This window comes from Canis lupus, chromosome 4, assembly GCF_011100685.1.
Source record: "Canis lupus familiaris isolate Mischka breed German Shepherd chromosome 4, alternate assembly UU_Cfam_GSD_1.0, whole genome shotgun sequence".
NCBI lineage: Eukaryota > Metazoa > Chordata > Mammalia > Carnivora > Canidae > Canis > Canis lupus.
Window position 1 is genome coordinate 26,929,455 of NC_049225.1, and position 22,548 is coordinate 26,952,002.

Genomic DNA, 22,548 nt, shown 5'->3' on the forward strand with positions numbered 1-22,548 from the left:
TAGATCTCCCAAGCCCGGGATGGGACAGGCGGGCAGAGAGCCCACTGACTTATCACTTGGCAGGGGTGTTTGGAGCTAGTTGCAAACCGCCAAGGGGCAGAGAGATGTGTTGGAGGTGGCCGCCCTCCGTGCCCTCTGTACCAGATATGGTGCATGGCAGACTGGCAGCAGAATTGGGAGGGAGATTCCCTATCACGTCACCAACCTCGTAATTTCAAAGCTGTTATTCCTCGTGGTGTTAATTTTATTTGGACAGAGGCTTGCAGCAGGACCAGTGGCATCAGCCTCGCCGCCCCTGCCTGGGAACTTGCTAGAAATGTGTATTCCAGGCCCTACGGCAGATGTAGGGAATCAGAAATTCTGGGGGTGAGGTCCTGTGATCTGTGTTTCAGCAAGCCAGATTCGAGGGGTTGCCGATGCCCTCTTAAGTTTGAGAATGTCTGTGCTGGACTCTAAGCTCCTTGAGAGCAGGGACCTCGTCTGTTTTGCGAATCACCTTATTCTTTGCACCTGGCACAGTTTGTGACGGGTGGTAGCAGCTCAGCAATTACTGGTTGTGTGAGTGCACGTATGAAGACATCTCTGGGTGGGGATCTTTGGACCTGGGCTGAGTCTCAGGCTGAGTTATCTGGGCCAGGCCTTCCTGGTGTCCCTCACACCTCTCCAGGCATCAACCACCTAGAAGCCCCAGACTGGCCGTGAGGATGGGAGCCAAGTCAGCCCTAGTTTCAGGGATGAGTGGCAGCCTATTTCATGGGCTGTTTCTTCGATTGTATAAGAAGAGTGCTCTGAAAACAGCAGCTCTTTGTCATCTAACATTTTTAACTAGCTTAAAAGCCAGCACCTCTCTCTCTCTCTCTCCTTTGATTTCAGGGCTGTGATCCAAAGTGGGGCAAAATGACAACGTGCTGTCTGTTGTCATCATGGTTCCTGCCAGCCCCGTGAAGACATCTTTCATTCCATCATTAAACATTGGCTGATTTTCTAATACTGATGTTTTCTTCACCTGAATATTCATCTTTTCCCACCCTACACTTAGTGGGTGTCTTTACTCCTCTGAGCGTCACTCCTGACATATTGTTTCCGTCTGTACATGTCTTTATTTGAAAGAATCTGTTGTCATCAAGACTTTGCTGCTATAAGCAGAAGATGGAAGTTTTCTCTGACACTGACTGAGGCCAGTGGGAGTTCTACTGGAGGAGAGAAGTTCATCTGAGGCTTTTTGGAAACTTTCTGATTTTGGAGGAGGCTAGAGGGTATTTGGAAAGGGAAGGGAGAGGTTCAGGGAGAAGTTGGAAAGAAAAGAATAGATTGAGACTAGGGAGGAAGTGGACAGTCCAATTTCTGGGACCTCAGATGTTGGGGTGGCCATTTCTGGGGAAGAAATCTGTACCTCAAAAATAACTCAAGAGTCTTGTCACTTGAAGGAGTATTTTGACGGGAAGCCACTAAGCTGTTTTCTCTGGTATTTCAGCAGTCATCCAGATCTTTGGGCAAGTATATGGAGGCCACCTGGTGACGTGAGACCTCTAATGAATGTGGGAGCTGGTCTCCGGTGCCCAAGGCTCCTGTGAGGATTGGGGGCATGCTACATACTCTAGGTCACATTTGCACTGAGAAAAAGCTCGGTGCCCAGGGTTGACTTAGGGTTTGGTTCTTTGAAGATCATCACTTGAGATTTCCTGTTTCTCCTCTTTTTCCTCTAGCCATGAGCTTTCAGTCATCCAGTGTGTGATGTTTGGTCCCTTTCTCTGTGCTCCCAGAATTGCTTTGCGCATAACTCCAATCTCAGCACTTAGCTGTGTGAATGTCAATATTGTGTCTATTTGAGTCTATCTTCCCCATTACACCGAGAACCCCTGTAAGAGCAGGAATTGTGTTGTAATCACCTCTCTATACCTGGAGCCTGGTACAAGGCAGGTGCTCAAGAAATATTCGTATAACTGAAATAAACTTTATTGAGTCTAGTCTAATGCTACTTCTTGAGAGAGTATGAGGATGAGAAAAAAAAAAATGTCCTTGCCTTTAAGAAGCTTACAGGTGAGGACATCAACTGAACACCAGTAAAATGAATAAAAAACGTAAAAAAAACAACCAAGCGTTAGGTGGTATGGTGCTCCCGGTATATCCCGGGAGTACAGAGAAGGAAGAAAACAGTGTGGTCTGGAGATGCAGGAGAAAAGTTCATGTGGGTTGGGATTTGAAAGATGAGTAAACACTGAGGAGGCTGAGTATAGGAAGGAAACGCCAGATTCCAATGAAGACAATCTACTGCTCTTGACATTGGGTACTTACCTCTTCTTCCTAAGTGGGACAGGGTCTAAACAATTGTTCCTTTAAGTGACCAAGTATGGGGGCTCGACAGAAATCATCTGGGTTGATAACTGTCCCTGAGGAAGCAGAAGAATAGGCAGGTGTCTATGCCTTTTATATATTTATTTATATGTTTATATATCTATCCCGTGGCCACGTGGATCTTCTCATCAATTCCAAATATACCTGCCTAATATTTTCTCACACAAGTAGCCATTAACTTATCCTTGGAAGCCATGATGGACACCAAAGACTCTTTCTGGGGGGAATTTGCATTAGTATTTATTGGGCTATTAAATTAATATCTCCTGGAGGGACACCTGGGTGGCTCAGCAGTTGAGCGTCTGTCTTTGGCTCAGGGTGTGATCCCGGGGTTCTGGGATTGAGTTCTGCTTTAGGATCCCTGTGAGGAGCCTGCTTCTCCCTCTGCCTGTGTCTCTGCCTCTCTTTCTCTCTCATGAATAAATAAATAAAATATTTTTAAAAATCCTCTAGAATCTTATTCTTCTTGTTTTACCTTGGTAAAGATAATCGTCATCATGCCAGTGTGGAAGTAACTCAGGGATGGTCCCTGTTTGATTCTTCAAGGAAGCATTTCTCAGCTATGTGTGCTCCTAGCTTCTATCCTGAAGTCATCCATGTTATCACAACCTGTGTTCTAGTTATTGTCCTGGATGGCCAATGTCTCCCGTCTTAGTTTCAAACTGAAGATTTGTTTTGTTTTAAAGATTTATTTTCAAGTAATCTCTATCCCCATTGTGGGGCTTGAACTTACAGCCTCAAAATCAAGAGTCACATGCTCTACCGTCTGAGTCAGCTAGGCATCCCAAAGATTGCTTTTATCTCAGAAATGAGAGTTATGACCCACAGGAAGGCAGTGACACAAATGGTACAACTAGGTTGTAGATTAGTTTCTCTGAGAACTTTCTGCATGGCAAAGAAGCTGGGCCCATTTCCAGAATGGAAGGGCAGGGGAATACAGGATCCTCCTGGCTCATCCAGGTGTGTGTGTGTGTGTGTGTGTGTGTGTGTGTGTGTCTATATTTGAATCAAGAGCAATCGTTAGTGTATATTTTTGAGGTTTAGTTGTGTGTGTGAAATATAATTATTTGGATTTCTGCAAAGAGTGATTGTTCATTCTTTGTGAAAGAGAAGCGGCAACCAAGATCTAAACTTCTGAAGACCTAATGATGTAGATCCCTTAGCATGAGACAAATTGCATGGATCTTTGAGGCCATTGCCTACCCTCCTGAGTTGTCTCTGTTTTCTTTCAGATGCTTTGTTCTGCACAAGCTGCCCAATTTGAAGTTTCTGGATGCCCGGAAAGTAACCAGACAAGAACGAGAGGAAGCTTTGGTCAGAGGGTCATTCATGAAGGTGGTGAAGCCCAAGGTAAGCTGCCAACTTTCTGGTCTTCACCAGGGATTTATGTCTTGCCCTACTGGTTATTCTTTGAGCACAGAGGACCTTTTTCTGTGTTTGGAATGCAGGAGAGATCTCCAACCAGGGTTTTATCCGTGGATATGCTGTTGGCCTAGCAAGACGTAGGACTGGGAATAAATTGGATCTTCCTGCGATCTATCTAAGGGGACCTTCATTTGGAAGGTGATTTCACCCAGGTGGCTCTTTTACCAATAAAGCAGCACCATATACAGCCCAGTGGTGACATTCTGGGGGGAAGATTTCAAAGTGCCTTCTTGAAGATGTTTCATTTACAAGGTGGGGTCTCTACAGGTCTGTTGCTGAGAAAGGAAAAAGAAGAAAGCCTGGGGCATTTCCTTTTCCTCAGGAGGGTAGGACTATTCTAGTAACCCAGAAGGAGCTCTTCTTTCTTGGGGCCGTAGTGGAGGTAGGGGAGAGTGATTTTCTTCTGTTCACAGGTATGAAGGCTCAACAGGTCTTGGAGATATAATTAGTGGGAAAGGCCTTTTCTTCCCCCCTGACAATGTGACCTGGGACTAGTGTATCCTCTCTAGATGCAGCTCTCCAGAGCTCTTAGGAATAGTTTTACTGCCCTTTCCTTTATCAACTGAGTCTGCATTGAGCCCATGGAAGTGCATATGGTGCCATCTTCATGACAGTATTGATAAGGCAGGAGATATATGGCTTTGAGTCTTGGATTCAGAGTCAAGGAAATGTTTAAGGATGTGGAAAGTCATCTCTTTGGGAGGAGTTGGGATCCTTCTGTGAAGCCCAGGGCTGGGGAATGGACCAGATGACCCCTGACGACCCCTTTCAAGGTCCATCACTGCCCCAGAGCCCAATGGAGCTACCTAGGGCCCCCTTTCCTGTGGGACCCTAGCTTGTGTGTTGAAAACATTGGCCCAGAAATCCTGGAGGTCTAGTTTGTCCTTGCCTATTGACTTAGAGCACCTTGCACATGCATTGGAAATGATTAAGAGGGAAAGAGAAAAAAACAAACAGAACCAAAACAGAAAAACGAAACCTCTTCCATCAAGTTGCTCAGCTGGCAGCAGACCTCGGGCCACTTTCTCTCCCTGAATCCATGAGGTGCAACTTATTTCCCGTTATGCTGAATAAAATTGCTAACAGTTGTGGAAATATATGATACGGAGGGTATAATACTGGCAGATAAATGTATTGTTACCTGTTTCAGCATGTGGGAAATTAATTGAGTGATTCGTTTCATAGCTATTAAAGTGTTAACAGTTTCCCTTATCGAGGCAGAGATTTGATGTATTGCTCATGACTGCCTTTAGTTATTCCAGCTTTTGTAATTTTGTCCAAATGAAATAATTTATTTCTTGGCCTCCTTTTTTTTTTTTTTCAAGTTAAAAGATTCCAGAGGCAGCCAACATCACCAAACAAAGGACAACAAATGAACTGTTTATAATACGTTGGGTTCCTGCCCATTCAACATTTTCCACCCTTAAGTCTGCCTGCACTTTATAGGACAGATCAATATTTCTCTCCTGCTCCCCCTGTTCCTGACAGGGGAAGCTCTGTGTTGTCACAGGAAATCTGAAGGGGCACCAATTATAATACCCATCATGGTTGTGTGGGGTGCTCCATGTGTGCTCACCATGGCCCTCAGGCTCTGTGTGTACAGATCTGGGAGTCCTCAAATCACCCTGAAATATAGGAGGTGATACAGGTGGGATAACTGAGGCCGAGAGGTGTTCATTGGGCAGCCTGGCTAGGAAGAGCTGACACTGGAGCTTTCCTGGTGTGTCTGCCCACAGAGCCACATCGTTCAACTCAGGTCTTACCTCTGGAGCAAGTGAATCGAACATTTTCTCCCATGCATTTCTCTGTTCGAAATAAAAACCTCATAAGAAGGCCTAAAAGAAGAAAACAGGTAAAAGCTGAATTGCTGTCTTGGAGTAGAGGGGGCAACAGGGACTAAAATCCCCGCTGGCTTTGGAAGCAGGTGGGTATGGCTCCTTAAAATCCAGTAGGAGCCGGCTCTGAGTCATTAACAGCATCAGCATAAATGCTCTTCAAAGCTCCAAATTACTTTCTAATCAATTATAGAATTAGCTTATGTTTGTGTGATTGACTCCCACGTCTTTGCTAATGGTATTAGGCTTAAAAATACCCATTAATTATTTGAGGAGAGACAGACATAACTCTGACAAAACATGAGGATCTTCACTCCGTAGCTTTCTAGAGTGTCACATGATTTTCAAACTGGAGAGGACTTCAGAAATCACCTGGTCTGGGCTCTCATTTTGTGGGTGAAGGAACCAGGTGGGGATGGAGCTTCCTTCCTACGGCCCCTACAGCCCGGCAGAGGCAGAGCTGGGATCAGAACCCAGGGGCCTGGGCTTCCAGTTGGGTGCCGCATCTATGCCATGATGCTTCAGGTGCACCAGAGGCCTTCCCTGGGTCTTGCTCTCATAGCAAACTGTATGCTTCTCTTGAACGCCAGGCGATTCCCTTCGGCCTGGTTTCAGAGACACGCATTGGTACTTCTCTGGCAGATAGAAAGAGGCCAAATGAGCTTCTTGCTGAATTAGTAAATTGGTGTTCAAAGGGCTGGTTTTCGCCTGCTCACAGTGTGTACAGACATATGTTTGTTCCTGCGCAGGTGTGTATATTCGCTTTCTATCTCTGTGTGTATATACATATGTATGTTTGGGGGGTCTGTGTACACCCGGAGTCGGCTTCTAAGTGGAGAGCAATTTACTCCCCGTGAATTGCCGACGCTGTGCTGAGCACACTTGGTGAAGCCCTATTTTTCATCACAGAATCGGGATCTCAAGTTGGCTTCTGTCCTTTCTCAGGCAGCAGCGGCCTGTTGTGCTTATTCAGCAGAATGCTCTGATGGATGATCAAGGAGGCCGTGATTTGGGGAGCTGTTTTCATTTTATTCCTGACATAAAGTATTTGGGAGAATGGAAAATGCCTCTCCAATCACAGCCCTTGCCTTGGAGGTAGGGAACAGGCGGTCCGGGTGTTCTAGGCTGACGCAAATGCAAAATCATCCAGGAGCTAATAAACCCCCTATGTCACAAAGGTTTGATTTGGTACCCGGCAGGCCCTGGCGCTTGAGTGCGAGTTCGCTCTAGCCTTCTCCCGTGATGACACATGCCCCCTTCATTGCTGCCTTGTGGCTTTTGTTGTTTAAAGGCTGCTTTCTCTCCGAGAGCTCTGATCGTCCTCTAGAAAGACACCATCATTCATTAGGGAAGTGATAGCTAAGGCTCCAATTGACTCCTCCAGACTGGTGTGTTTGTGTCGTTAGCTAAGGAATCTACAACAGCTAGGCTTTGCTCCTTTCCTGGAACTTTAAAGAAAATAGGTATCTTTGCAAATACTGGCCCCTGGAATCATGCCAAGGGCACCAAGCTGGACGCTGAGAAGGCGGAGGCCCCCAAAGAAAGGCTTCTGTGATGGCCAGGCCATGATCCCCTCTCGCCACATTCGGGAAACATAAATCAAAAGGGTGCAAGGCCTGTCCAGGGGGGTATGCATGGCAGACATGCCAGCCCTACGCATCAGACAGTTCAAGAACCCAACAGTCAGAATTGCTTAATTATGTCCTGGCTTTGTAATTATTCATCCCTGTTCTGGCAAAGAGTACAGTTGTCATTTCTTTGACATAATTATTTAAAGCTGAGCCCTCTTGTTTACAGGCATGTATATGAAGTTGGCTACCAACTGTGTAATCTTCAGAACCTTATAGAAGCAGTGGGGAGAGCAGCTAGACTGAGAATCACAGCCTGTGTGAGAAAGTGTTTTGACACGTGACTTTTGCTTATAATTGTGGCCATTCTGCTTTAGGTGAGAGAAGGTAACAGGAGTGTTTGTGAGTGTCAGTGTATCCTTGAAAACATGCAATGTATGCCTTTATGTGGGCATGCCTGGGTTTCCTATCACATGTAGTTTGTGCATTTATGTAGTTTTGTATATTTGTGTGTGTGTGTGTATCTTTGGGATGTTTTTTTTTTTCCCCAGTGGGTTGGAGGCTCTGTGTGTGTGTGTGTGTGTGAGAGAGAGAGAGAGAGAGAGAGAGAAAGAGAGAGACAGAGACAGAAGGAGACAAAAGTAGGTGGTTGAGAAGGGGAGAGAAGGAGGAAGGGAGAGAGAAGGAAATGTTAAAGGAATAAACGTCTGAGTACATGTTCCTTCTGGAAATCTTTTTTATTCTTGACCTTAAACTGAAAGTCAGAAATTATTTGGATTGTGAGGATCACCTCCTTCCATGGCCACACTACACAGTCCACTCCTCCTGACATGGATATTAGGACCTAACTCCCCAGTTTCCTTTCATTTCTTTCACCTGTGTCTACACAGATGACACACAAAATGGCTCACATTTTGGATTTCACACACACACACACACACACACACACACACACACACACACACAAAAGGCAACCGAACATAAAGATAGGGAATGGAAGCATCGGGAAGTCAGCTTTTTTTTTGTCAGAATGAAGCAGCTGCTCATCTCCTGAGATGTCAGCTCCATGAGGGTAGGAACTTGCCTGTTTTTATTGCTCCCTTATCCCCAGTGTCTGGTTTATAGCAGAGGCTCAGCCAACACTCGTCAAAAGAATGAGCTGGGAACAACAGAGCATTTTGGTAGATCCATTGTGAAAGGTGGTCCATTTTTTTTTTTTTATTGCTTCAATATGGTCCTCTGGAAAAGCAGGAAAGGGACCTCTGCCTTAAAACAATGTAATGACTTGAATCTGTGCGTTGGCAGAAAGGACAGATTCTGGGTTGCATACTTGTTTTTCCAAAGGATTTACTCTGTGATTCTTTATGGTGCCGAGGCCTATGGCCACGCTGATTGCCAGGCCTGGGCTTCTCCATTAGGTAGTCTTGCGGGGGAAGGCACGGGTGTGATCTGAGCTCATGCTCCCTGCCTCCCTGTGCGGCCTTCTCTGAGTCCTGCTCTCAGAATCTACTTGCTCGTTTGAGGGCTTGTGGGAAATAAAAACTAACTTTTCTCAGCAAACACATTGAGGTGCTCCATGAATCTGTGTGTAGCTTAATTGAGATTTTCCTGGGCTTAGCTGCCATTGTATTTTTGGTCTATACCATAAAGGAGCCCTGCTTAGTGGCTTGCTTGGTTTACTTGATTGTTTTATGCCTGGTCCAGTTCTTCCCTACCACCGGGTAGGGCTTTCGTGGCTTCTGCTGGGAGAGTCTAGCTCAGTTGCAGACATGTAGCGAGTTATCAGAAACGACCTCTACGTTGATTGCAAGTACTAACATTTCCTCCATACTCACTGTTTTCAGGAATATATGTTTTATGTAAAGCCAGGGTATGGCTGTAGATAAATATTGTAAACCACCTATTCATGTAGTTAAATAGGTGATAAGTTAATATATATTGAAAGTTTTCTACCATGCCAAACATTCAGAAGAAAACTAAAAAATGTCAGTGTATTTTCTGGATATTTCTAATTACCTGAATATGTTAGTGTTTTATGGCTCCTTTCTGTTTTCATACAGATGTTTCTTGTCTACAGACATATTCAGATTCTATTTTCAGTTATTGTAGAGTAAGTTTTGAAGGGAGGAGAAATTTTAAGTTAATTTATGTTTTGGAGGATGCTTGGGTAATATGTTTAGAAACAACTCCAGAAGCCAAAAATTTGCAGTCTGTTTGTTTTTCATTCTTCTTCCTGATTTCACAGTTTACCACATTTATTTGAGGTGGGGGGAAAGATTTTCTATTTCTCTGTTTTTAGCAGCATGGCATCTTGGGTCTCCAGTAAATGCTTTCAGAGTACTGTTCTTTAGGGGCAATTTTGGTATGTCTCCATTGCCTTGCTTTTGCATAGCCACTGTCTGGAATCAGAGATAGACAGGAAAGTTGTATCTCCTGCCCCCTGGAAGATCCCTATGGATGGAAATTGAAATCCACAGTAGGGAGAAGGAAAGTGAAACAGAACTGTTAGTGTTGAAGGGAACTTCTCAGAGCCTCTCCCAGAAGTCCCTGGGGCCTGGCCAGGTGCTGAGCACAGAGCACATACTGCTCTGCATTAGGCCCAATGCCCCACAAGAGATTGTTGCGTCTCTGTTGGAGCCACTGGCCTTCACTGCATCCCAGGGGTCCAGCTCCACACTCTTCCTCTTTTTGGCCTCCCTCCACCATGCTCACTTTTGTCAACAGATGTTTAGAGAATCATGGATGTAAGTATCACTCTCTATGGAATTGGAACCCTAGGATACTTCGTATAGCTTCTAAAATTGCACAATTGGGACAAGTGTGGTAAATTTCACTGTTTATCTAAAACTGTGTATTTCTTTTTACTTCCCCATCCATCCCACATGATGGTTTGTGAGTGGGAATAAGAGCATGCCAATTCTGGGCCAATGCCTTACCGGGTGTCATGTGTTTCCACTCACTCCTCTTGCATGTCTACCATTTGCTGTGAAGGCAACGTGAAGCACACATTGGACAGACCTGAACCTAACCTGCAGCCTGAAGCAGATCACAGACCCCAGCCAATCACAGACCTCTGCACAAGAGATAAATTCTTATTGTAAGCCACTAGGATTTTGAGTAGTGTTGCTACTCAAAGCCATCCATCCATCCATCCATCCATCCATCCATCCATCCATCCATCATGCCCTTTGGTCCTTCCCTGGTCACTTGAACCAGAGCTCTTAAATAGGACACAACTTTTTAGTTTTTGGCATCACCATGTTGACTTATGTAGGCTCTCTGGATGCTTAAATAATTAGGATTGCAAGGTCAGCCTCAGGGTTGATCAACTGCCCAGTAGTACTTCATTAGATGTGTTGACACTTCCCTGCTGTATGAATAAAAACAGTGCCTAGCATGTATTGTGTCCAGTGTGTACTAGGTATTATATCAGTGACTTGACAATATTATCCTGAATTTCTCCTTGTACTTGAATCTACAAATGAGGAAACTGATGATCAGAGAATTTACACACATCACCTAAAATTACAGAGCAATGTAGAATCAAGTTTTTCCTTGGGTCTGCCTAGGTTCCAAAGCTCACATTCTTTCTCCTATGTATCTTAAAAATTAACATATTTCCCAACATGAAAATAGGATGGGAGGCAAGTGTAAAAAAGTAGGAAGAAGAGGATATGGAATGGAGCCAAAGGTAACTGTGTAATTTCCATTGTGACCTCCTGACTACTCCCCTACCCTGCCCCCAACCCATTTTGTGGAAATGCATGGTCTAGGCAGAGAATTGTCAGAGCTGGGCTGTGGAGAGCTCTGTTTCTTAGGCCAAGTTTGCCATTTAATTGGAGGATGAGAAGGAACCTTGGCAAAGTTTGAAGTGGGAGGAAAGTACAGGTAGGTCTCTTCTGGGAGAGAGTAACAGTGCTCTGTGCACAGCAGATATGTTAGAAATCTGTGAGAGGAAGCCACTGGCCCAGGGCTTCCCAGCATTCAGGCCACTGTTGGTGCTCAGGTGGGCATAGAGGTCAATGAGCTAGGTGCTGGGATGAGGAGGGAGCTGATGGCTGTCAGAGGCCCAATAATAACTCCCCTGGAAATGGATCCATGGCTTCCTAAAAAGTTCTTTGACATCTCCTTACTCCAAAGACCCTGTTGCTATGGTATAGCTGCTTTGCTTTTTAGGAGTGAATTTAAGGCTTCATAAGTGGGCTGTGAAGAGTCCTTCCTCATGGGATCTCTGGTAATGATTGATAGGGAGCCCTTATAGCTGATTATATCTGTAAACTGTGCATTTGCAGCTTGACATTTTCGTGATCCACTTGAGAAGACAATTCCTGGTATTTTGCTTTTGTAATTTAGACTTTTTTGTTATTTTTAAAAAATAGCTTGAAAGGAAAGAAAAGAGAAAAAGAAAGATGTTACCATAAGAAAGGAGGTTTTCATAGAATAAAGTTGAGGCACTGTACTCATGTTACCTGTGTTTAAAGCTAATGTTACCCTGCGTTCTGTGTGCAGCATCAGGGCTTGGCAAGGAGCTTCTCCCCACGACAGGTGCATTGGCCGGCTTGAACAACATTGAGTCTTAACATGCTTTATTCCACTTGCCCCACCCCCCCACCCACCCGGCACTAATTATTTGTTTTGAGCCTGGTGATTCTAGCCCACTGAAGAGAAGGAGGAGGTTGGAAATACAGAGGCTACTTGTTTAGGAACAGACAAAAAAGGCTAGTGACTGAGATCTGAGTGACAGGACATCAGGAAAGTGTTAGAGACCCTTCCCCTCAGTGAGCCAAGGGCCTTGCTTCCTATCCTTGCAGACTCTGTGGCTTCATGAAGCTCTGCCTTACTTAGAAAGTCCCTTCTGGGACATGGAAACATCAGATGGTGGGGACTGAAGCCCCAGGCAGATAGACATCCTAGAAGGCAGAGAAAGCTGCTCGATGGATGGCCCACTGGGGGAAAATCATGAACATTGTTCTGAAGTTAACTCTGATTTATGTTAATAGTATTTGCAATTCTATGGCTAAGGAAAAAGGATAAAATGACGATGGCATGGTCCTAATTTCTGCTCTTGAGTTCTGGTTATTTCCAAACTGCCTGCAACTAATAGCAGATGTACTAGTTTGCTAGGGCTGCCATAACAAAATACCACAGACTGGGTGGCTTCAACAACAGAAATCCATTTCTCATTCTGGAGGCTCTAAGTCCAAGATCTAGGTGTTGATAGGAATTGATTCCTTCTGAGGCCTCTGTCCTTGGCATGCAGATGGCTGTGGCCTCACATGGTGTTCTTTGTATGTGTGCACATCCCCAACTATCTCTTTGTGTGCCCAGACTTCAGCTTCTTATTAGGACACTAGTCATATTGGATTAGGACCCATCCTAATGGCCTCATTTTAGCTTGTTCGCCTCCTTAAAGGCTCTGTCTGTAAATATAATCACATTCTGAGCTACTGGGAGTTACAGCTTAAACATATCAACTTGCAGGGAGGGCGTATAATCCAGCTCCCAAAAGCAGACAAAAAGAGTGAACTATAAGAAGATAATAAAAGCAAACTCATGTCAGCTGAGTGATGGAAGGGTTGTCTCCAGTATTTAACATTTACTTATTGTTTTAATTGGCCCCTAAAGCCAGAGAAGCAAAGTAGGTAGTGGATAGGCTAAAATAGTGGGGTACTCTTGGGCTGTCCCACTTGAACACAGGTGAGAAAGTCTTCACAAAGTCTGATTGCAATAAAAATACAATCTGTTTGTCTGAATGTGGCTAATCCATACTTTTTGAATATCATCCAGGTGAGAGCCAAGCAGGTATAATAGGTAAGTACCAGTATTGGTATGAGCTCCAGTAACACCTCGTACCTCAACATAGTAGGTTCAAGGAGGAGTCTGATGCTCAGAGGAGAGCTTCTTTGCATTTAAAATAATTACCTTTTTGGGGTGCCTGGGTGGCAGGCTCGGTTAGGTGTCTGACTCTTGATTTTGGCTTGGGTTATGATCTCAGGGTCATGAGATTCAGCCCTGCATCAGGTTCCATGCTCAGCGGCGAGTCCACTTGAGATTCTCTCTCCACCTCCTGCTCATGCTTTCTCTCTCTCTCTCTCAAATAAATACATCTTTAAAAATATTACTTTTTCTCTTAGAAGGTGCCCTTCGCCCTAACAGGCTCCTTGATAAGTAAAAAGAAGCAGTTTCTTGTTGTAAGGAAGGAGAGTTAGGACACATTCCCACTGCACTCTGCCCATTTCTTCAGAGGGCTCATTTCTCCCTGCCCGGACCTCCAGGGCCATCTATGTTTTCAGGTAGCTGCTGGGGCCAGCTTGTGAGTTGGGTACAATTCTGGGGGGAGTGTGTTTTTGCCTCTCCTCGTTTCATCCCCCTGTGGTCTCTGTGGCTTCCTTCTGCCTTCTGGGGCCCACGGACACAGTCTGGCTCCAAGTGCATCCTCCCTGGCCCTCTGACCAGGCAAAGTGGTGTTTCACAAGCATGATAGGGCAGGTCTGCCCTTGGGGTCCCTGAAGGCTGGTGGTACAATTAGCTCTTTTATTTGCTTTTCTGCTCCTTACAGTGGAGTGTCTTAGATTAACAGACAGGGCACCATCAATAATGCACAGATGCTCTGTAATTGGGGCTTCCTTTGATGTTAATTTAGCTAAGTTCAATGCTATTGTCAGTGATAGCAATTACACTCAGCCTTTTCACCAAGGACATTTTAGGATAATTTTATTTTTCATGTGCATTTTAAAATATGGCAGTAAATTCTGAGCTACATTACCTGAATTAGAACTCATTATTTCTTTTCAACAGTGAACTAATGCTCTCTGTCTAGGCTCCAAAGCTGTAATTTTTTTTTTCTTTTTTGAAGTGGGGAATTTTAAGTGGGGCTTTGACTCCATGAAGCTTTTAACTCGTGAGCGAAATTTTGAAGTAAATCACTTGTTTTTTGTTGGCATTTCTTAGTGTCACAGAGGCTATCTGGCTGAATGACCACCCCTGTGCTTTATTTAGCCCATTTTTATTCATTCCTCCCACCACCCCACCTTTACTTCTGTTCTTGACATGATTCAAGGAGTTGCCTCCAGCTGCTTTTTTGGGAAGGTTTAGAATCTGAATTTATTGGCTATTGTATTCCATGGGAAATGTGTGATTCTTACTCTGTTCCTGGGCTCTTGTCAGATTTGCTGTTTGTTTCGAGGCCAGTCCTACTGCACATTTCAGGTGGAGTTTGGGTTAAAAGCCTGAACCTCCGCCTTCTGCTATCTGCTTCTCCCTTGTGAATACAGGCATGCAATGCCTCCTTCCATGTTTGTTGTGAAATTTAAATGAGATAATATGTGTAAGGTGCTAACACCATGTCTGGTATGTAGAAGTAGGAGCAGCTAGTGTTCTTAGCTGTGTAATTTCAAAGTAGCTCCTGTCTGTGTGGCATTGCTGTCATCAGTTTGTGCAGGTGAAAGTGGGGAAGGTAATTCGGGCTTGAGGTGGGGGGATATATGAGCTCAGGCTGCCATAACAAAACACTGTCGATAGAGTGGTTTAAACAACAAAAATGCATTTTTTTTTCTATGGTTCTGGAGGCTGGAAGTCCAGATCGTGGCACCAGCATGATCTAGATCGGGTGAGAGTACTCTTACCAGCTTGCAGATGGGCCACCCTCTTCCTGTGTCTTCACAATGCCGAGAAAGAGAGAGAGAGAGAGAGAGAGAGTATAGATCTTCCTCTTTTTAGAAGGCCACAGTCCTGTTGGACCAGGGCCCTACTTTTATGACTTCATTTAACCTTAATTGCTTCCTAGAGATTTTATTCCTAAATATAGTCACACTGGGGGGTTAGAGCCTCAATGTATGAATTCTGGAGGTACATAATTCAGTGCATAGAAGGAAGTGTTGCCACTCTATGCCTGGTGGCTTAACGGAATTTTAACTTAAATGAAGTGTTTCTAAGGCTTTTACTAAGCATCTACCTTGTGATGGGAGTAAAGCATCTGTCAGAAGGGAATATGGGAGGAGAAAGAGGCTCTGTGTTCATCCTGGGGAGGCTCTGCCTCCTCCATTTGAGGGTCTCCCGAGGCACCAACATGCAAGGCCTTTTGTTCTTGTGGGGATGGTGGAAGGAGGGAGCTGGGGCAAAGAGGAGGCACAGGAGAAGAGTGTAGTGTGGGGGATGAGGCTGCCCAGCAGTCGCTGCTGGGAACAGGAGGACGCCAGGGCTGTGACCCCAAGTGGACAGCGATGGAACAGAGGAGTCTGCGCACAGGGCCCATGTCGGGAAAAGGATGCCTGGTGCAGAGATGAGCCCAGAAGCTGTTTCGTTTCGGTGACCCTGGACTCATCTCTCTTAATCCCCCTCCAGTTCCCTCCATGAATCTAGAAATCAAGGCTGATGATAAGATCCTGGAATTTGTCATTGGAGTCAACCCTTTCTCCCCTATGGTAAAACAGAGAAACCCAGGCACTGGAATCCGAGGGATGCTTACCACGCCTAAGAAGATTATCTCATCATGAGAAGGACTTTGAAAACCCTAGGCTGAGATCTTGGATCTCTGGATAGTCAGAAAACAATCCAGAGCTGTACCACGCAGAGACACACACCTTTAAAGAAAAAAATCTGTTTCAAGTGAAGCATATATTTTTTAAAGTCTAATATCTGTACCCCTTCTAATTCTTAGTCGTCGGATATTTTGGAAAAGATTCAGTGACAAAGTCTTTTTGTCTTCCTTGTGCTGGGAAAGCCCTGGCTGGGTACGTATGTCTGGCTTCTGCATGTTGGGCCGTACAGAGGCCTCATCTGAACGCTATGAGTTGTGTTTGCTTAGGTAAAAATGGATAAAGTAGAACAGACTGAAGAATGAAAAGCTCTTCCTTCTCGGCCTCCCCTCCCTACTTCTTTTGCACATTATATGACTAAATGTGCAACTTTGTTCGCATAACTGCTACAAACAGTTCACTGTGTAGGCCAAACGCTCTCTAATGCAGTAAAATTAAGAAATAATATGCTTTGAAAGTGATTTATGAGTGTGGTTAAACTGCCAGATTTACAAAGAAATAGTTCAGATCTTGGGAAGCCTCAGGAGTCACGTCAAAAATGAATTTGACCATGATTTAAACTGCTACTTTTCTTACATGACATTTAATATGTGTACTTTGGAGGCCCATATGTCTTTAATAAAATAGCATTAAGTTTTAAATATGATATGAATGCAGCCAGTTTCTAAATTCATAACCTTTTCCACAACTCCAAAATGCTAACCAATAAGGGAGTCATACACGCAATAAAACATAAACCTTAGAAAATAGCTTTTTATTAAAATGGTTAGACAGTTGGCAGCTGGGTTGCAATGTAATAAATACTTACAGCGTTGTGGGTTTATCAGACATTGTTTACCCTGCGAGCAACTGGGACCAGACAACTAATTATAACCCCTGCACAAAAGCCGCTCATGCTGAGTCCCCCTGAGTGTGCCAAAGAAGCAGAATGGTTTTACTGAGAGCTCGGGACAAGGAGTCCAGAGATGTGGATTCCAATCCCTCTCTGCCACTTAAAGGACTGTGGCCCTGGGCAAGTCACTCCTTACTGTAATTTTTCCCAGTTTGTGTCATGGGGACAGTAACAGCTGCCATGCAGATATGTTGGGACAATAAGAAACAAATGCATGCCAGGCTTCTGCGACAGTGCCTGGCACATAGTAGGTGCTCAGTAAAGAGAAGCAATTCTTTCAAAAAAGTTCTGTAATAAAAAAGTAATAATTGAGGTGAGATCTTCAAGTCCCTTCTAGCAGTGAGAGTCTATGACTTCCTTGGACAGCACTTAGAAAAGGTGGGCCGCTTCAGCCAGAATCAGTGTGAGCTTCATGGAGGATGAAGAGGGAGCTCCTTGCCTCACCTCTCTAAGGCATGTCAGAAATGACAGAAGGACATGTTTGCTCAGGAGGAGCAGGAGCTGTGCTGGTGGCCCGCGTCACTTAGCTCTTCCTAGAGATGGACGTGAGGTGTGCAATGCAGCCTCTTCCTTTGGGTTTCCAGTTTCTAGAAAATGTGTTATTCTTGTGAGTTATACCGCATGACAACTGAAGTTCCTTAGTGCTGCTGCCATGTGTGCCTGGGTGTGTGTGTGTGTGAGTGTGTGTGTAAACAGATCTCTCCGTGGAGTAGTTTTGTGATAGGATGTCCCCAACTCCATGTTCCTTGATGCTTGATGCTTACGTGCAACTTTGCTTTTCTGCATCGCAGATAAAACAGCCAGTCTGACAACGGTCGGATTGTGTTTGTCCACGCGACCAAATATTACCACCCTTCACAAGCTTCCTTCGGAAGGAATTCCTGAATTCCCGAAAGGGGGAATTATAAGTTCTATTTGAGCTTGGCTTTTGAATCTCAGGGCTCAGACATATGCGTGGTAATCAAAGATTAAAAGGCCCAGGGACCATTTCATTTTGCTTTATTTTATTTTTATATGTTTTTTTAAAACAATGTTATGATCCCATTAAGGGAAATTAACAAAGAAAATCTTTCAACTGTATTCCCTACATGCTGAGGCTGTGACTTTTCATTTTGCTCTGTTCCCTCCTAAACCTTATCCCTTTCTATAGGTACTCTATGTGTGCTTAATGCTCTGTGCATTTGCCTGATATTTTTACTGTGCTACTTCATAGTCCTCAAACTTACCCTTTTTATGGACTGTACAATTCGTCCTCAAATTGATACGTAAGTACCATCCATTACTAAACCGTTTCCCCACCATTTCTAGATCTTAACCTTAAGTATAAAGTACTGTTACTTGAGTGTAGTTGAGTGGAGGCAGGTGTGTGTCAGTGTTTCTTTTCAATTACTTCCCTCGGATAATTTGCCAGGGATGGGTTTGTTAAATCACAGGGCATGGGCATATGAACAGGTTTAAGGTCTGCATAAAAATGTCTCGCTGCCATTTCCCGGTTGGCTGTCCAGTCTGGATGAGCCATCACACCTACCCTGTTCCAGAAGGAGAATGTAGGTCAAATGGGATACTTAACATTTCCAAGGCTTTCTTTGGGAATGGGCTCCCCCCAGGTCTTATTGGTTGGTATGGTTCTGGAAAAGAGGCTTAGAATCTGTAGGAGCTCCCACCAAGCATGCACTGACCTGCTAAGTTGTAGTCCTAGGGAATTATGGGTTCCCTAGAGCATCCCAAAAATTATTAGCAGCATGCAATCCTGATCAGTGTGAATGTGCCTTTAGACTGTTAGCCAAATCTTTGTGTAATACCAATCATCTACCTATAAAAGCACAAATATGTTATTGTTCTCAATAGGCAATTTAATGCAGCTTTGGGGAGGAAAAAAAAGAGAAAAGAAGATTACAAGCTGGCTGATCTTGCTTTTATTTCTCTTAAATCTATCCACACTTCTCAGGGGTTGTACTTGTTTAAAGATTGTATGCAACTGTGCAGTCTGTGTGATTTGGAAAGCAAATCAAACTAAATATGAAGTTTTCAGCGTGTGCTGTTTTTAAAGGATTTCATGCATTTATTTCAAATATACATTTCTTCCCAAGTAGTGCTAAACCTATAATCTTTTTCTTGTTACATTTCTTTTTTGGGGAGGGAGGCCGAGAGGGTGACTTAGTTTTGGAGTGGAAGGTTCCTATTAACATCTACCTCCTTCTTGTGCAGCATTATTCACAGCAGAGCTATTAAGGCTAATTATTTTCAGGTTTCTATCAAAGGGGACTATTTGAGCTGACAAAAAAAAAAGCATTTATTGGGGAGAAAAATGGTCTATTTAAATAAGAAAGGGATCATTGTCATGTGCACCCTACCTCCCCCTCTCATTTATTAGCCTTGCATGGAGGAGGGGCCAGGAGACCCCATGAGAGTCTGTAAGAGAAGGTTCTAGGGAGCTGTGCTCACTGAGATGCCTGGCACCCCCAAAAATGGCAGTGCTTTTTTCCCCACTCATATTTCTGCAGCCCACCTGGGTTGTTCATTGACCTTGGAACTGGTGTTGATCTGTTATTTTATTTCTCATTTTGGGTAATATCCACAGACCCTTGTTATATAATGGGAAGAATACTGGTTGAGGGACTAGGTGTATTAGTCAGGAGAGGCTAACTGCTGTAACAAGCAGCCCCTGGATCTTGGTAGTTTCATCACTCTCAGAGTACTGAAAGTGTCTGGGTGGAGAGTGAGGAGTGCCCAATCTCCTTTTTCCAGTAGCTCTACTTTTTTCTTGGGTCTTGGAGTTCTTCACTGGATGGAAGCCAACGCATGGAGCAAGAATGAGAGTGTGGGGAAGTGTCCAAATGATTTATGAACCTGCTCTTGAGGTAACATGCATCACTAGTACCCCCCTCCACTGGGCAGAGCCCAGTCATATGAACATTCATAACTGCATGGGAGTCTGGGAAATGCAGCTGTTAGGAGCTGAATTGCTCCCTCTACCCCCTGCCCTAATTCATATGTTAAAGCCCTAGCTCCAGGTGCCTCAGACTTTAACCATATTTAGAGATAGAGCCTCTATCAAGGTGACAGAATGAAAATGAGGCTTGCCAGGGTGGGCCCTAATCCAGTCTGACTGTGGTCATTATAAGAGGAGGAAATTAGGACACACAGGGAGACACCAAGGGTATGCACGCACAGAGGGACAACCATGTCCAGAGGGCAGCTGTTTCCAAGCTGAAGGGAGAGGCCACTGTCACCTTGATCTTGGACTTCTAGCTTCAAGAACTGGGAGAAAATAAGTTTCTGTTGTTTAAGCCACCCGGTGTGGTGTTTGTTATGGCAGCCCTAGCAAACTAATACAGCTGCTCAGCTGAGTTCCAAAAAGAACAGGAAATGTCTTTGGTGAGCAGCAACCAATCTCCACCACACTGAGGGAGCGGGGGTACAGCCAGCGCTCTGGGTGTTCTTGGACAAGTCTCTCCTCCAGCTCTCAGATTCCTCATCTATCAAATGGATGAAGAAACTTAGAGCATCTTTGAGGGTCTCCCTGTGGCTTTGTCATGCAGCCATGTGCACAGACCCTCAACATGACGTCTGGGTCTGTGTGTGGTCCATGGTCCTAAAGCTGCTGGCCTCTGCAGTTTCGGGGGAATACTGTGATGGCATGCTTTTGAACCCAGGCTTTAGGGTTCAGTGACCTGGATTCGAGACCCAGTGCTTCTATTTGCTATGTGACATTGGATAAATGAGTTACCTCATCTTTAAAATGGGGTTAGTAAAATATGGATTGTTGGATTAAAGGAAGGGATGAATATAAAGCACTTATCCCAGGGCATGGTATAAAGGGTCAATACAATTTTGTCTCTCCTTCCCTCTTTTTCTTTCTTCCTTTCTCTGTTTTTATGTTCTTTTTAAATTTTTCTCCTTTCGAAGTCCTGCATGTGAAGCTGAAGAGGTATTAATTTTGAAAGCATTTGCCTACCTGGGATCTCATTTGATCCTTACAATACTGATAAAAGGCAGAAGACATGGTACCTTGTTTTACAAACATGAACTACTGAGATAGAGAGGTTGTGGGATTCACTGCATATCCCAGAAGGAAATGAAAATGGGATCAGAACTCACGTGTCACCTTGACCTAGCTCTTTGCTGTTGTATAATGTACAACTTGGCTGTTCTGAGAATTTCTAGACTGAGGATGTGAAAACGTGGTTTAGGAAAGGAACTCCTGAATAATCCTATAGCTGTCCCTAGAGTTCCATCCATGGGCACAGAATGGCAATGGGAGCTCTTCCAGTGGGTCAGTCCACACCTCCCAGAGTGGGCCACTATTTTTTCAAGGGACAGCCAGTGAAGCTTTGTGATCTGTTGTGCCAAAAGGGTCGGATCTTGGGGCACTTGGGTGGCTCAGTGGTTGAGCGTCTGCCTTTGGCTCAGTTCATGATCCCGGGGTCCTGGGATCAAGTCCCACATCAGGCTTCCCACAGGAAGCCTGCCTCTCCCTCTGCCTATGTCTCTGCCTCTTTCTCTTTGTGTCTCTCATGAATAAATAAATAAAGTCTTTAAAAAAAAAACATTCAAAAAGGGTATGATCTATCTACACCCAGGAGTAGAAAGAAAAGCAGGTTACGTGTTTAGCTTCCAGATGGTCCCAAATCTGCCTGACGGGGACTCTGTTGACTTGACCTAGTTTCGGACCACAGTTCACTTTCCTTTGTGCTCCACATCACTGAGACTTCCTCCACACTTCCTGGAGGCAGGGATTTGGCCTTGGAATCACGATTGTTCCCGTGCGTCTGGCATGCAGCAGCTCACATCTTCACACCACCAGTGTTTGCTTTTGTAAACTGTGGAAGAGGGCCCCAGGGCCAGAAGTTCCCACCCCAAATCATGGGGAAGAGAAGGAAGGAAAGGCCAGGGAGGAAGTGTGAGGAGGAGATAAGCATGTTACTGTTCTGGTTGTCTATACCCTGCTTGAGCTTCTGGGCCAGGCCACTATCCTTGTACTCGGAACTCATGATGACCGACAAGAAGTGTTTTAAGAGGAAAATTGTAGTTCACTTCATTTTGATTTAAAACAAGCTTTTCTAGCAGGGTGAAATTTTGAGATGCACTAGAGACAGCTGGAGATCTTCAAGTTACATGAAAATGACAATGCATTCGGCCTTTCTGCTGCCTCTCTCCTGTAGGGCAGGTTATCTGTCTTTGTCATGGCTAATGGCAATTTATGCTATTCATGACCAATGGCAAGGAAAAATATTCATATTTTTAAAAGGCATTGAGACAGATCTGTCCTCAATCAGGGTCAAGATCATACTAGAAGGAAGGAAGTAGACTTTCCAAGGTCATGGTATTTCAGTCTTTACTGGGAGGTTGCCATTTAGTTATGATCTTATCATCTGAGTTTCAAGATTAGGAGTAATTCTTCTGGAGTCTTTTAAAATGGAGAACTTGGAGTGATGGGGGCAAAAGAAGCTGCTCAAGATCCTCTTTTTTTTTTTTTTTTTTTTTTGGTTTTTTTTTGGAAATAGGATACTTTAGGCTTTGCCAACCAGAGATAGCATTATCACCTCACCCAGAGGTTCCGATGGAAAGAGGCAGAGATGAAGCTTCAAGATGGGAAGTGTTTTCAGGCCAGGTTAAAAATGAAAGCTCTCAAGCCCAAGATAGGTATTACCAAGCTACAAAATAAGATGCTTTAGGTTATTTCTCAGGGCATACCCTCTGGTGTCCTTGGCCCATGTGTATAGAACTTGTCCTGTCACCTATCCCTCCTACACTAATGATGAGAGTAGAGCACCAGAAACTCTCAGCTCTTGAGGATCCTCTTGGGCTATTTATTCATTGCAAGGAGGAAAACCAGTAGTAGGTGACTTAGGGTATTTGCCAAAGATGTGATAGAGTTGATGCATAGAGGTATCGCCTTTTCTTTTCATTCCATCAAACAGCCAAAAGGGGAC

General features: G+C 44.4%; 1 protein-coding gene across 2 annotated transcripts in view; it reads left to right on the forward strand.

Annotated features, from left to right (window-relative positions):
* The window catches only part of LRMDA (leucine rich melanocyte differentiation associated), a 1,014,859-nt gene that overhangs the window by 584,424 nt on the left and 407,887 nt on the right, over window positions 1–22,548 (forward strand). For both annotated transcript variants that reach the window (XM_038534451.1, XM_038534450.1), the window contains one exon: window positions 3,588–3,705. In XM_038534451.1, coding sequence (XP_038390379.1) covers window positions 3,588–3,705 — 118 coding nt within the window. The remainder of the gene's footprint in view (window positions 1–3,587; window positions 3,706–22,548) is intronic.